This window comes from Corvus hawaiiensis, chromosome 3, assembly GCF_020740725.1.
Source record: "Corvus hawaiiensis isolate bCorHaw1 chromosome 3, bCorHaw1.pri.cur, whole genome shotgun sequence".
Lineage (NCBI taxonomy): Eukaryota > Metazoa > Chordata > Aves > Passeriformes > Corvidae > Corvus > Corvus hawaiiensis.
Window position 1 is genome coordinate 47,439,094 of NC_063215.1, and position 14,916 is coordinate 47,454,009.

The 14,916-nt window shown below is 35.7% G+C and overlaps 1 protein-coding gene across 3 annotated transcripts in view; it reads left to right on the top strand.

The window, feature by feature from the left end:
• FIG4 (FIG4 phosphoinositide 5-phosphatase) overlaps window positions 1-14,705 on the top strand; it is a 52,952-nt gene extending 38,247 nt beyond the window's left edge. For 2 of the 3 annotated variants that reach the window (XM_048299588.1, XM_048299586.1), the window contains exons 21-23: window positions 2,353-2,435; window positions 6,732-6,821; window positions 12,786-14,705. In XM_048299588.1, coding sequence (XP_048155545.1) covers window positions 2,353-2,435; window positions 6,732-6,821; window positions 12,786-12,963 — 351 coding nt within the window. In that variant the 3' untranslated portion in view covers window positions 12,964-14,705. Of the gene's footprint in view, window positions 1-236; window positions 1,947-2,352; window positions 2,436-6,731; window positions 6,822-12,785 lie in introns of those variants that run through there. The other variant, XM_048299587.1, reaches the window with a different exon arrangement.
• The last annotated feature ends 211 nt before the right edge of the window (window positions 14,706-14,916 follow it).

The following is a 14,916-nucleotide window of genomic DNA, read 5'->3' on the forward strand; positions in this document are numbered from 1 at the left end:
TTTTAATGTAGATATTAGCATAACTGCAGTACAACCTGTGGTAAACCTTTTCTGTTCTTCTTGTCATGTAATAGTGAAACACAAAGGAAAATAGCATTAAAAAAAAATACTGTCAGAAAACTATGGTATTTGAAAGGTATTTGGGTCATTACATAATGTAAAATGCACCTATATTAGTGTGTTAATTCAGAGCAGTACTGCACTTCTGATTATTGTCCCTTACCATGCTCTGGCAGACATCATGAGGTGGCCTTCGAGCATGCAAATGAGATTCCTTTTCTCCAGGAATGTACCTGATCTACCTACTTAACATTTAGTCCATGGGAGTTAATCTGGAGCAAAGCCCCTGAAAGACATGTACTATGAACCTGAGGTCCTGAGAACCACCTCTTGGAATTACAAAGCAATCCCTTTTGGACGATGCCACTTGCTTAGGTTGATTAACTGTAAATTAATGTTCATTCTGTCTAAATTTTAACGTGGTTTATGTGAACACTTTTAAATTGCTGTTCTATAATTATATAGTCTGGCATTTAAAAAAAAAATTAACTAACTTCAAAAATGTGCATGATAATGTTATCGCATAGGTCCTGTGCTGTTAGTGCTACTAAGGTTGAAGATAATGGCAGTGAATAAAATAGTGAACTAAATTGCGTTTGCCCAGTCAGGTGGAAAGAATGTATATTTTCAGTTGTGGGTTATTAATCTTTTTTTGCTAGCATAACTCCCATTTTTTTTAATCCCTTGGGTGTTTATTTAATGAAAATAATGAGATGTATGAAGAGCTATGGAAGTATCTATTTTATTAGTTCGTGTAATAGTTCTTCTAATTCTTTCTTGTAGATATCCATTTTAGATACCATTGAAAATGTCTTAGCAAAAGGTTATGCTAATGGAAATGATAGAAATTTGGAAAATACTTACGTTGTCTGGGGGGGTTGATTTTTTTTTTTTTAAGTCACAGCTAATTTAAATGGTTACAGTATTGTGCATATTATCACTTCCGAAGAAAATGGAGTATTTATGACCTCAGCGTGAAATGTAGTGCCCGATAGGTAACAGACAATTAAACTGCCTTTTTTTTTTCTTTGCCACAATTCAGATTTTGATTCTATTCAGTCTTTAGCCTAGGGTTCTGTGTTCTCAAATAATGGATTTTCAGCCTTCAATAGTACAATCGTGTCTTCTTCCTAAGCCAGTACAAGCACATTTATTTATTTGTGTTTATGCAAGATATTTTATCTGAAAGTTTTCCATTATCTCTGAATAACAGAGTACCTGTTCTCCAGCAAATCAGATTGTTTCTAGATTTTTTTAAACAAAAATCCAAGTTGAAATGTTATTCTTAATTCATACTATTGCATAATTTGTCTCACATCAGATTTTCCCTCTGTTTTGAGCACACTTCAGCACTCAGATCTAAGATACCTTTTTTAGATTTTTAAGATGCTTAAATGAAAGATGCATGTAAACACAAAGTATGATCTGAAACATTTTTGAATTTCAATGGCTTAAAATTGGGTGAGCTATTCTGACTTTTCAGTAATGATATGAAGAAATATATTCCAATTAATTAGCACCTTTTCCTACATTGAATTTTAGTCATAATTTGCATTGTTCATTCATGGCAGTCCTTATTATTGGGGGAACCAAAAAAGCTAGTTCCTTTCTGTTCACATCTCTGAGAAGTTAGTAAAAAATGCAGTTATACTTCTGGTCAGGACATACCTTTCTGAAGTTCTTTGACTTTGAATCTTTTTGAACTAAAAGAAACTGTGTTTATATTTGACTCACAGTCATATGTGTCGTGTCAGAAAGCCCCCCTCAGTTTAGCACTGAATCACTAGGCACAGTTAGTGAACTATAGCATGTGCATTGATTCCTTGTTATAGTTGACTGACATGATTGCATAATGTATAAAATAAAAATAGTTTTGTTCAACCTGATGTTTGTAATTATTGCAGAATTGGCAGCAGGAAATGTGAAAGCAAATGTGGGAGCATGTTCTGAACGAATATGATTTATTCTGTATTAAGTTTCAACACAGAACAGAATTTAATAACTACACCATTATGGTCTATTAATATAATTTATTCTCCTAATACGTTGTTTTATCTGATGTTATCTTTCAAGAATTCTTTACTTGTTGAATAAATGTGTTAATATTTTTAATAATTTTTTTTTTTTTAAAAATATGTGTAAGCTAATATTGCTGTGGATGTGAGAGACCTGTTTGTTTCTGTCTGCACTTTTGAAATTATATTTTAGTTTTTAAAGAAGTTCTTTCTTAAGAGCAAACTTTCTTTGGATGTTGTTATGGTATTCTTAGTCTGAATCTTTCTTATGTTCCAGAATGTAGTGCAATCAACAAAAGATGTGTATGGGGTCAATCTTTCAGATATCCCTTCAGAAGATGATCTTGCAATATATGCAAGGTGAGATGAATTTCCAGTGGTAGTCAATAAAAGATAATTCGAGCTAGTTAAGTGCAGTTTGTCAAAGTGCTTCCTTTGTTTAAACTTATTTAAATGATAAGTTTTAAAGAAATTTGCCTATATATGCTATCTCTTTTTCCAAATCAAACTGTTTTCAGCTGTCTGTGTCAACTCTAATTTCAGTGGAAGCTATACAGATGTCTCTGAAAGCAAAACTTGGAGCTTAAATCAAATGAAAGATGCTTTAAAAGAAATACATGTCACTTAATATAGTCCTAGAAATTTAGAAGTAAATTCAAAGGAAGTCCATGTTCCATTGATAAGTAAATTCCACAGGAATGGTTCCATAATTGTAAGCTTTGTAATCTGTGGGGTTTGCATTTTTCAAGTGTTGAATTACTCCAATTACTCCAGTCAATCATAATGAAATAACTCATTCTGTAAAAATGCACATAAAGTAATAGAAATTGTCTTTTTTTTTTTAACATAATGTCATATAGAGATATGTGTTAACTGTTAACTTTTACTCAAATTTAAATAGTTGTGTGACTTTTTGAAGGAAACACTGCGTCACTTTAGAAGGAAATTTCTGATTCATATTCCTCCTTTTTTTTGAAACATCCTGGTCTTTTGAGCTTGAAATAAAAGCTTGTGGATATTACAGGGAGACCTTGAGACCGTTACTAAATCTGGTATAGACTGTGAGAAGAGTTGAGGAAAGCAGTCAGAACAACTCACACTGTAGAAGCACAGATATCTAAGTGGCAGATACTTGTCGTGTAAGTTTAGAAGAGGGAGAAATCAGCTTGGCCCTTGCCGTTGTTGGAGTTCCATGAAACAGTGGCATGCAAGTATATGTAGTCTGTGGGTTCGTGTGCATGTGTATATCCCTGAGCACAGTGTGTGTAATAATGTTCCCTTGCACACTGCATTTGGATCAGCATCTTACTGCCACTTGTTCTTAATAAAGGGTTTTATGGATTCAGACCATACAGACAGGAGATGAGTAAGACACAGTGTAGTCCAAGACAAAATTCAGCTCCTTAGGTGGTCCAGCAAGTTCCCACTTGCATTGGTGGGCAAGCACCAAGGGGTCACCTCCCAGCTCCAATTAAAGAAAAGTTTCTTCTTTTATTCGAGGGTAACTTGGACTGTTATCCTCTAGGAGACAGGTGTCACCATTCCTGCAGGAGCCACGAACTGTCTTCCCCCCAAAAGCAATCAGGAACGCTGTTCGGAATTCCCGTAACCCCTTACACAGCACTGGTTACATGTTGTTCTTGTTAAAAAAATGTGTAGTTATGCTGTTGTTCTCAAGTTCTCTCTTCAATATCACAGAACAATGCTGATGCCAAAGAAAAACTGGTTCAAATTTTCCTTTATTTCTTAAACCAGAAATTATTTTGAACATTTTGATGTTTTTTTCTGTTTAACTTGAACCAGAAGTGAATAGAATAATTTCAGTTGTAGATGAACTAGAGCTTAACCAAAAAGTTACTCATTGAATTCCCTGGTGGAGGAGGTTCTTTCCTGAACTGCAGTATTTTTCCTCGAAAACTAGTCAGAATCATGGCAACTAATTACTGGGAATCAGTTGGAGAAATTTAGGTCCAAATTGAAGACCCTCCTAGTTCCAAAAGTCTTTAAATGCTGTTGCCAAGAGACCTTCTCATGCAAGATATTGGGAGTGCAAATCAATGAGATTTTCTTAGGAAACCAATGTTTCAAACATCTGTTTATAATGCAGAATTAATGATGTTTGAGAAAAAGGGTGTAAGAAATCTACACCTCATCTCAGAAAAGCACTGTGTGTATATTGAAGTGAGTACTTGTGAGACATGCATTGAAATGGCCTTGTGTGCATTTGTTTTCATTTTCTAATGTGTAATAGCAGTAACTACCTTGTTATATTTGAAACCTTCTCAATTTTTAAGGGAAATTTTAATTCACTGTGATCTCTTCTAATTTGGTGATATGTGGTGTTGCATCCTGACTTAGTTCATTAATACACTCAAAGCATTTTTTCTTTTTATTTAAAAATCTTTTTCTGTTACTTTAGGTTTAGCTACTTCTCTGGCTACTGCTCTTAGCCACTTAGCTACTACTCTTTTTTCTCTAAAATTCCCATTTCTCCCTATTTCCTACATGCTGAGTCATTTGAAGATACTACACTTGAATAGTGTTAAGGAGGATGTTTGTCATTGTCTCTGAAATTTTTAACTTCCTCTATGCCTCTACCTTTGTTTATTTTTAATTTTAACCACTAGAAAATTGATGCAAATTTGACAACTATCCTTTGATATAGCAGGTAGTTATTGTAGTTCTGCAAATGGTCCCATGTGAGCTGGTGTCTACTGCGAGTCTCTCTGTTCAGATGAACAACTCTGTGTTAACATCCAGAATTGCAGCTATTTCCAATTTTATAATTTCTTCAGGCTGGACTAACATTCAATCTGTTGTTCATGGAAAACTGTAAACCCCTTGGAGGCTTTGAAGCTCCCTATTCATATCCTTTTTAAGAAAAAAAACCAAACCTTGCATTTATTTCATTTCCTTCAAGCAATGCAGGTTTTAAAAATAGAATAAATTACAAATTCTTTATCTCTTTTAGCTAACAAGACATAGTGCTATTTCTGGTCTGGTGTGCTGATTTATGTAATAAAGGATGTCAGTAAAATGTATACTTTCCAAAATGTACATCACTTGAGAATAGCAGCAATTTCTTTCACAGTATGCTTACAGTTCTCACATCAAGCCTTTTTCTATTATTGGAATAAGGGAGATGGGGATGTAAGATCCTGACTTCACGTGACATTGCTGGACATGTTACATGTTTTTTCATTGTTAGGATTAGGGTGTTGCAGATTCAAAGTACTTCAGGTTAAGTTACTTTACATCAACTGATCTATATTAAGCCTATTTGCAAATGCAAATTAAAAGTAATTTGAATCTATCAGACCATTTTCACTGGTGGCTGAGATAATTCTCGTCAAAACAGAAATCACAGAAGCACAGATTGGTTGAGGGTGGAAGGGACACGAGGTCCCTCAAGTAATTTGAAGATGTGTGCTGCAGATCAACTGTGCATGGTATCTTACTGACATGGGGTAACTTGCTTGTGTGCATTTAGGTCTTGTTACTTTCAAAATATTGAATAATTTGAAGAAGTTAATTAATATACTTAAGCAATTACTTTGCCTTTGGTTTTTTTAAGTTGGTTTCAATAGCAAGCTCCTGCACTAGGAGATCTTAATTATCTTGATTTCCACTTATAATTCTCTTATTCAGAAATGTAAGTATTTATTCCTTTAACGTCCAAAGTTATGTCTCTGAGGCTTTTGTTCCTACAGTATAGGATCTGCATGGAGCAGAAAGAAAAGCTGCAATAACTTGTTTAGGAACACGTTGGACATTTGACTTCTGTACACTCTTTCATGCAATTGGTTTTGCACTGGTAATAGTTGCTTTTTAAAACATAGTAAATATTCCTGAAGTAGACCAGTAAGACTTCTTAAGCTAAATGGAAGCTCACTGTTAAGAAAAACCCTCTGCCTCAGAAAATTAAACTAGTAAATCACAACTAACATTTACTTGTCTTTTCAGTGTCTTTTCAGTTGGAGAGTGAACAAATTGAGTGCAAGATAGCTGCATATATTTACATTTGAAACTGTCTGACTTTTCCTTCTATTCTGAGTGACTAAGATTAGTGATAAACTACTTTTCAAAAGAATTTGTTCCAATTCATTGCCAAGAAAAAAAAAACCATGACAGTATTTTCCATTGGCAGTGTCTTCCACCAAATATTTGGAGATGGGGAAATTGTCCCAAAAGGTTGTGCTTGTAAATAAGTGATCTGGACTCAGAGTGTTTCAGATGAATAAACTAGATTGAATTCAGCAGAGGACTAACTTAAATCTGAAACTTGAGAGACTTTGTGTCTTTTGCTGATTTTTCCAGAGGCTATTCCTCTGACTGATTGCTTTGAAAAAGACATAGGAAGTTGACTGTAGAGGGCTGCCTGTTTCTTAGGGGAGGTCTGTTTCTCTCCCATGACATACTAGGTGACACCAATTGATAAGCGAATCTTTTTTCAAAGGAGGTTCTGAGTTCATGCATGCACCCTCTATGAACTTTTAAGAATCTCTCTTGTTCACCAGAGAGGTACATCATGATCAGTGACTTACATAGCATGACTCAAAATCTCATTTCTTAATGTCATTTTCTTTTGCTTGATGATTTTTGGGGGATAGTTCTTTTATTTTTTTTATTTATTCTCCAACCTACTGCTTTTCACAGGTTTGTTCAGCTGGGACAGAGTCAGCATAAACAAGACAAGGGGAGCCAGCAATTTTGTTCAAAACACCCATTGGATAAGGTTATAAATTTGTAAGTATTCTTTTTCTTTTTCCTTTTAGCCTGATTTTGCTTTTGTCATTAGATGTGAAAAAGCATCAGGTAAATTTGATGTTAAATTGCTTGAGAGTCACACTTCCATTCTTTTACTGCATAAAGAGATTCAATGCACTGCATGAAGAACTGGGGTTTTGGGGTTTGGGGGGTTTGGGTTTTGTTTGTGTTCTTTTGGGGGGTGTTGTTTTTTTGTTCCATTTTTTAGTTTTTGTAGTATCAAGGGGTTTGTATTTGAAAGTCTTAGCAATCCTGAAATAACAGAAAGTGCTGAATCCACCAAGTTCAAAGGGCAATTTCTTCTTGCTGTGATTACTTTTGAAAGAGGCAGTTTGAAAGATCGGTTGACTTGCATATTCTTCGTTAAAAAGCATTCAAAGTTGCATTTGAATCTTCTTTGTACTAGTGTAAAAAAGGAGTCATGCTATTATCCAAATGTCATAGTAATATTGAACCAGGTCTTAGAATTTAGATGATCAAGTATTACCTTCCCAGTTGACATCTTCCTGTACTGTAGACAGCTTTCACCAAGGCAAGGCAGATTTTTATGTACTTCTGTCTCTGGGGTACATGATCCTTTAACCAACAGCATGGCCACTTCTTAGAGCTGGAAGAGCTTTACTGCAATCCATTGATTTGCAGAAACCTCAACTTCTTTTCCTGCAGTGCCTCTTGTCCACCCCTCTGTGCTGATGAAGTGAGGGAACCTTGAACATTAGCATTTATGCCTAAGTCGGGAGAGAGACTGGGTGAGTCTCAGCTGGGCTGAGAGTAGAATGACATGAAACAGATGTAATGCAGTGTGTGAGACACTACTGTCTAATAGCAGTGTTTAGTCACTTGGTATTAGCTACATTTAAAGTGATGATGCCACATTTGTAGGTAAATGAGCCTGTAGTTTTATTATAAATCATGTCTAATGGGTATTAAAGTAGTAAATTAGATTGGCAAACTGTAAAACTGTTTTTCAGTATGAGGGAACAAGTGCCTCAATGTTTTAAATGGACATGTTTATTAAGAAAATATTTTGTAAGCAGAAGAATATTTTTGCTATGAATGAAGGCAATTTCTTTTCTGTAATTGCAAAATCTTCCAGCATATAAGACAGTGTAGGAGACAATCATTCCTTTCTGTGGATACAAAATGCTGCTAGCAAGGATTTTCTTGCTATTTTCTAAGTCCATGAGAGACTTTTCTCTCTCACAGAAGAGGTAACAGATTTATGTAAACAACCAAACACCTGCAGCCTTGAAAAGTCTTGTTTATGGTACAGTAGAAAAATATTTTGACAATGGATGTTTTAGGATTTTAGCCAATCACCCCAAGGGGTGGCTGATCCTTGTCCGATTAAACTAGGAAGAAAAAGTCTATAAAAGAGTTTGTAAAATAATTAAAGAAATCAATCTTGCTGCACAATTCCTGCCTGCTGGATCTTCTCTCCTCCTCCCCACAGCTGCATGACACAGTGATATACCCTAGGGCATTTATTAATACCTTTCTTACCCCTTGAAATGTAGAGTAAATTTTTTTCCCAATGCTCAGCTGCTGTAAAATGAACACATTAAAGAGAGTCTATACACAGAACTTTGGTGGCTTTGGGGTAGTCAGATGTTAATTTTTCCCTTTTCCCAGGTGTAATTTCTGTGTGTTTCTGAATAGTAGAAGTGTAAAAGTCATAGGGCACACAAATCTGTGCCTCCTGTCACTCCTCTTGAAGTCATGAAGTCATCTCTCCCTGCCAGTTCTTCCAAACATGCTCCTGTCTGCAGATCAGAGAGGAAATAGGTTATCTTAGAGTTGGTAATTTCTTTTTTATGACAGTATATCCCTAGACAGCTTAAAAATTTTCTTTGTGTTTTGTTCTGTAACTTTTTTTAAATGTTTAAATACTGTTTGGATGGTGACAGATTGTTCTGTCCGTTAAAGTCATAAATGTAGCCGTTTTTTAAAGGCATGTTGTTCAATTCTGAAACAAGGAAGCTTTCTCTTACTGCATTTGAATTGCTGCTCTGAATCAGGAATTTCCTTGGAGAATACTAACTTTTTAGAGATAAAATAGAGTGAACATAAGTGTACTCAAGATTAGGGAGAGATGGAGGGTTTTCAGTAACAGCAGCTGAGGCACAGCTTGCACTTGTTTCTCGAGGAGCTCTTGAAGAAATTGAAAAATTATACTAGCTTGTATTAATTGGATGTTAGATGCATTTTAAATTGAAAAAAAATCTGACAAATTTAATTCTCCAGTAGTTCCTTCATATATGATACAAATGCAATTAAACCCTAGTTCTTTTCATAGTAAAATTATATACTCAGTCCAAAATTTTGGTTTCTTATCAGCAGTGAGATATAATTTAGGCTTAGGTTAGTTACTGTCTTTCCACACTTTGCAAGAAAATCTCTTTTAATAACTCCACATCTCACAACTTTAAAACACTTGACCATTTTAATCAAATACATGAAGCCACTACAAAAGAAGAAATATTTCTTATTTTTTTAATGCCACTGCAGTGATTCAAATATGAATTGTATAGATACTGAAGAGAAGGTTCTGGCTTAAATTTAGAAATTCTAAGTATAGACTAGAAAAAAAAATGGAGACTTGAACAGGGACCGAAGTGATGCAGTAAAATAATACTGAAGTTGAGTGGAGGATGTGGAAGGATATTGAAATTCTTTTTTTTGTTCTTAGAAATTCCATGAAGGAAAAAATGATAGAATTTTACTTAGAGCTAAATAGAGCTAAACAGAACTGAACTACTTTTAGCACAATCTATTATAATGTATATGAAGAGAGACTTTAAGTACTGTAGTGTAATTACTGTTGGCTGACACAATGCACCTGTTCCTAATTCCCTAATTCCCTGGTATTCATTTTGGTATGATATAAATAATACTGTTGTAAAAATATACTCTCAAAACCTTTTTAAATGTACTTCATACATTTATCTAGGAGTACAAGAAATTTTATTCCCTCCTGAAAAGGGAATTGCGTGTTTTGATTCACTGTAGCACGAAAGAAGAGTGTGGACACACTCCAACATCCTTATACCAAAGCATGGCTGGTGCATACCTCAGGGTCCAAGCTGTCTTCAGTGCCTGTGCTTCAGGTCATAAATATGAACATAAAACATAGAATGTTTTGGCTTGGAAGGACTTTTAAAGACCATCTGGTTCCAACCCCCTGCCATGGGCAGGGACACTTTCCACTAGACCAGATTGCTCAAAGCCCCATCCAGCCTGGCCTTGAGCACTCCCAGGGATGGGACAAACACAGCTTTGGTGACCTGTTCCAGTGCCTCGGTGCCCTCACAGTAAAGGATTTTCTCCTACTGCCTAAATGAAACCTGCCTTCTTTTCAGCTTAAAGCCACTCCCCTTGTCCCATCACTTCATGCCCTTGCAAAAAGTCCCTCTCCAGCTCTCTTGCAGCCTGCTTTAGGTACTGGAAGGTGCTGTAAGGTCTCCCTGGAGCCTCCTCTTGTCCAGGCTGAATAACCCCAACGCTGTCAGGCTGTCTTCATAGGAGAGGTGCTCCAGCCCTCTGATCATCTTCATGGGTATTTGCTTAGGATTCAAACAAGGCAAAAGAGTGCATTTTGTTTCCTTTTTAGATATACATTAGAGACTTGAGGAGAGCTAATCAATGTTGAAAAAAATGCAGTGGCTTTCTGGTGACTGCTGTGTGTCTGAGAGCTCATCCACATCACCATGCACTTCTCCGTGGAAGTATGGAACATCCTCATTGTAACTGAAGGTTTTAACTGTATCTTTTACTGTAGAGACAATGATACTCTTGGTGAAACCATAACACCAGAAAGCCTACTCACAAGTGGGATGAAAACAATTGAAAATTGCATATCAAGGGTGCTGTCCTTCATGACGTAATGTTTATGTTCCTATCTATGTAATTTTCACTGGGAGGCCATAAAACTACATGTCTCTAGGGCAATCTGATAGCCAAGTCATAAATAACGTGCTCTCCTTCATGACTATTGTAAGATATTAAACTTATTAAGTAGAATAGATTTTTACATGAATATGTTAGAGAAATGACTTTTAATTAAATGACTGGATAATACAAGCACTCTACAAATAGTTACAGCTTAATACAGGGTTATTAATCAAAGTTGGCATGCATGAACATGTGGTTCTTTCAATATATTTTTATCATGTTGATGCAAGTAGGTGGAAAATTGAGATTTAGTTTTTAAATGCTCAAAATGAAATGCAGTTTGCTGCCCAGCTTCCATTGTGCCTAAGGAAAGGATTTTTGTGTCGTTAGTGCTTCAGAAATGTCATGTCTTTAGAAACCAATCAATAAATAGAGAAGGCGTCAATTTAGTGTTATGGCTCTGTTTTGCTCTTTTACTTAATTGTCCACTTGCTAGTGGATCAGACAGACAAGTTATATTTGAGTAAGTGACATCTTTTGTTGTTAGTGACATTCGTAAGTTAGTACAGTGTGCTAGTGTCATGCCATTGCTAGAGTCTCATCTTGGATGCTTTACTCTGGTTAAATAAGTATCTGCAGAAGCTATGGATGCTTTGAAAAGCAATCTACTTTTAAAGCATCTGGATATAAAGTTAGATAGACTAATTCTTTTTGCCAGTTCTGAAAACACCCACCTTAAATAAACCAGAAATGATAATGAGAAGAAACTATGACATTGTTGAGAAAAAAAATACTAAGTTTTAGAGTATGCAGCCAAACTCTGTGGGTGACTGGTGATTTTATTGTCTCAAGTTCAACGGTATACTTGTATTAGTAATTCTGTTATTGCAGACAAAGTATAATCAAATGAAAGTATGGCTATGCAGAGTTGAAATATGAAATTGAAAAGTATTACTTTAATCTGGAAACCTTTCTGGTTTATATACCATATTCAGTTGTAGTGGAATATTAGGCACAGTGTATCCTACATGACATGCTGCAGTAATTTTTTAAGACTAACGAACTGTCATATGATGAAACATCCAAAATACAATATATTTTACTAAAATAAAAGGCTGCAAAATGAGGGAGAAAGGGGTGGTTTTTGGGCAGTTTTAATGGAGATCCTCATTTAGAAACAGTGTCAAACATTAGTTTGTGCCCGTAATGCAGCTAGAAGTTCATTAGGGGATTTTATTTATAGAAGGACTTTCCCTTTGCCTAAGTGTTCCAGTTCTTACTTTTTTTTTACCTTTAAAAGAGGAGATTCTACACATAAAAATAACTTCTTGTCTCTTGAAAAGCACCCAGATAGTGAGTCACGACTGTGGCTTCTGTAGAATATGGCAATAATGCTAATATCTGAATCTTCATTGCATTTGGGCAGTTTGATGTTGGCTTTACGAAATAGTGAGCTCTGACAGTAAGTTTCCACTTTACTTTCTTACCTGAGGAGATATGTATATTAGGATTCAAATGTGGTATTTGTTGTATGAAGATGATTAAAAAAATATTTCCATAAAATATCTGAGTGCTGTTGCTGATAATAAATTGTCTGTTTCCTGATAATTAGATGGAAATTTCTTACCTAATTAATCTTTTATACTCTGTTGGCTCAGAGTATAACCACTTGTTATAATTGCTACTAAGTGGATAGATTAATGAAGTTTTTCTTTTATCTGCTGTAGTGCATGGCACAGATCTACTTTAGCTGGGGAACTTACTGACTATGGCAGATCTGAGGAAGGATGAAGAAATGAGGGCAGGGCAAAAGGAAGTGAGAAGGTGTTCTGTAATGGGATTAATGACAACTTACCTAATTATCCTACTTGGAAAGCTGGGTCTTATCAGGTCTGCATTAGTGATTAAAAATCTAGGTAAAGGAATTATCTACTAGGAACTTGCCCTCTCATTGACTCTCGGGTATATTTCAAGGAAAAGAAGTACTCCTCTCTCTGTGGAAAATTTTTACCTAAAGCTCCAAGTATTCTGCATGTTTGTTTTTTTTTCCAGAATACCCATCTCCTCCTTTTCTCAAGACAATATTTACGAAGTCCAGCCTCCAAGAGCTGATAGGAAATCGATAGAGATTTTCCATGCACACATTCAGGCTGGAAGAGGGAACATGCAGCCCCTGGGAAAAGATGACTTCCTCATGTACAGAGAGTACATTCGAAACAGATACATGTAAATCCAAGCTGGATTCTCCTGCAAAATCTACTGTACTGATAAGTCATAAAAATAATTTTAGAAAGGAAATCTAGTTATGTTCTTTTGCAGTAATGAATTTATTACTAACTTTTCTATTTATTATTCTTTACTGTTATCCATTTGTTGTATTGTGCTTTAGGGAAAAAGGTGATTTAATATCTGATTTAAAAGGTTATTTAATATCTTTTTAGCTGAAAGTATCTTAAGAGACTAAGTGAATAATCAGAGCACCCAGAGTCACTAGAGAGTATGTAGCAATTTATGGCAAAGAAAATACGGCATCTTTAGTTTTTCATATTAATTTCTTACATTGTTATCTTTGCTAATAAAACTGAAGTGATTTGTACAAAAGAATCAGAAGAGAAGAGTTTTCTTCCTCTTTGTTCCATGACAGAAAACAATCTTTTTTTACAGCAGATTATTTTCTGGTACTTCTTGAGGTTTTTAGCCAAGTGAGTGCTAGAATGACTGCTTGCAATTTGCTGCTTTCTTAAGCAAAAGTGAAAAATATGTGGCTTATGTCAAAATCAAAATTTGCATCAACACTAATAAACTTTGTAACCCTAATATGCATCAAAACTAATCTCACTGGTGCTGGTAGCTGCAGAATCTGTGCCACATACTGCGGGGTGAAGATGGCTTGTGACTAATTATCACAGGCTTCTAGTAGGAGTCTGAGGAGAACCCCATAATGACAGCATCTGCAAATGAGGGAATGTTCTTCATGTTATTGTGTTTGGACACCTAGAGAGTGCCAAACTATCCTGTCATTTTTCTGTATGACAGGCATTACTTTTGTTGAAGCATACTCTTCCCATCCCTGTAAATTTGCTCCTGTGAGATAGCTTCAGGTCCAAGCCTGGAGCCTCCCCGGCAAGGGGTGTCAGTAAGTGACCAGACCAGCTGGGGTGATCATGCAAGAGGAAGCAGTAGTTGGGTTAGGCAAGACTGAACATCACATCCTGTGCTGGGTAAGAAGTGAAGAGGCAGCAGGTGTTTAAATAGGTTCTTTTGGGGTTTTAAGTCAAACATTTCTCAAAATTAGGAAAAAAAAAAAAAAAAGGAGGGGAGGAAGCCTACTATTTGCAATTGCAGGCTGAAATTCCCAACACTGTAGCCCTTTGCCTTGAAGAATACTGACAGTATCACCAGCATCCTTGACAAAACATTTTGTTCCACAAGCTTGAACAGATCATGTTTCAGAATTTTCTGGAATAGCAGAATAATTGTTTTAGGGATGTGGCCAACTGCATGTAACAGATGTGGAGAACATGTTTGTGTTCACAGTAAATTGCTTTTCAGGCAGCTACTGCAGATTCGTGGCTGCTCACTGCAAACATGTTTGCATATCTTTGAATATTTTATGCAGTAAGTTGCGCGTCTGTCAGTAATTCAATATAAGAAAAGATGTGGTGGGTAAAGGAAAAAAAGGTTTCTTGTGGTACAAGTTTGTGTGTCTCAGGGAAGGACTTGCATGCAGTCAGAGTGAGAACATGGTACCTTGAGCTACCAAAGCGTTTTGGTGTCCATTCTCTTTTGTTAATTGTTTTGAGCCAAATGGTTGTATTTTAGGAGATGCAAGAATGAATTGTCACTTTAGATAATACTTCATTGCAACTGTCAGTGTTTTTTTCCTCTGGAAAAATAAACCTATACTGAATTATTTTGCCCAATATGAAAATAATTAGAAGGAATAAATGCTTGCTTTGAAAAAAATGTAAAGCTGGAGTTTGTGTCTTAATGAGACAAATGCACACTTTCCTTACTGTTCTTAAACCATTGCAAGGAATGTTTTCTAGACTATCACAGACCCTACTGCTGTTGTTCACAGATACTGGTAGTTCATAAAAGTTAGCCTTGACAGCCTACCACTTACCCACAGATAACTCAAAAGATGAAACTCCTTTTTTCAACAACCAGTGTGCAATGTTGT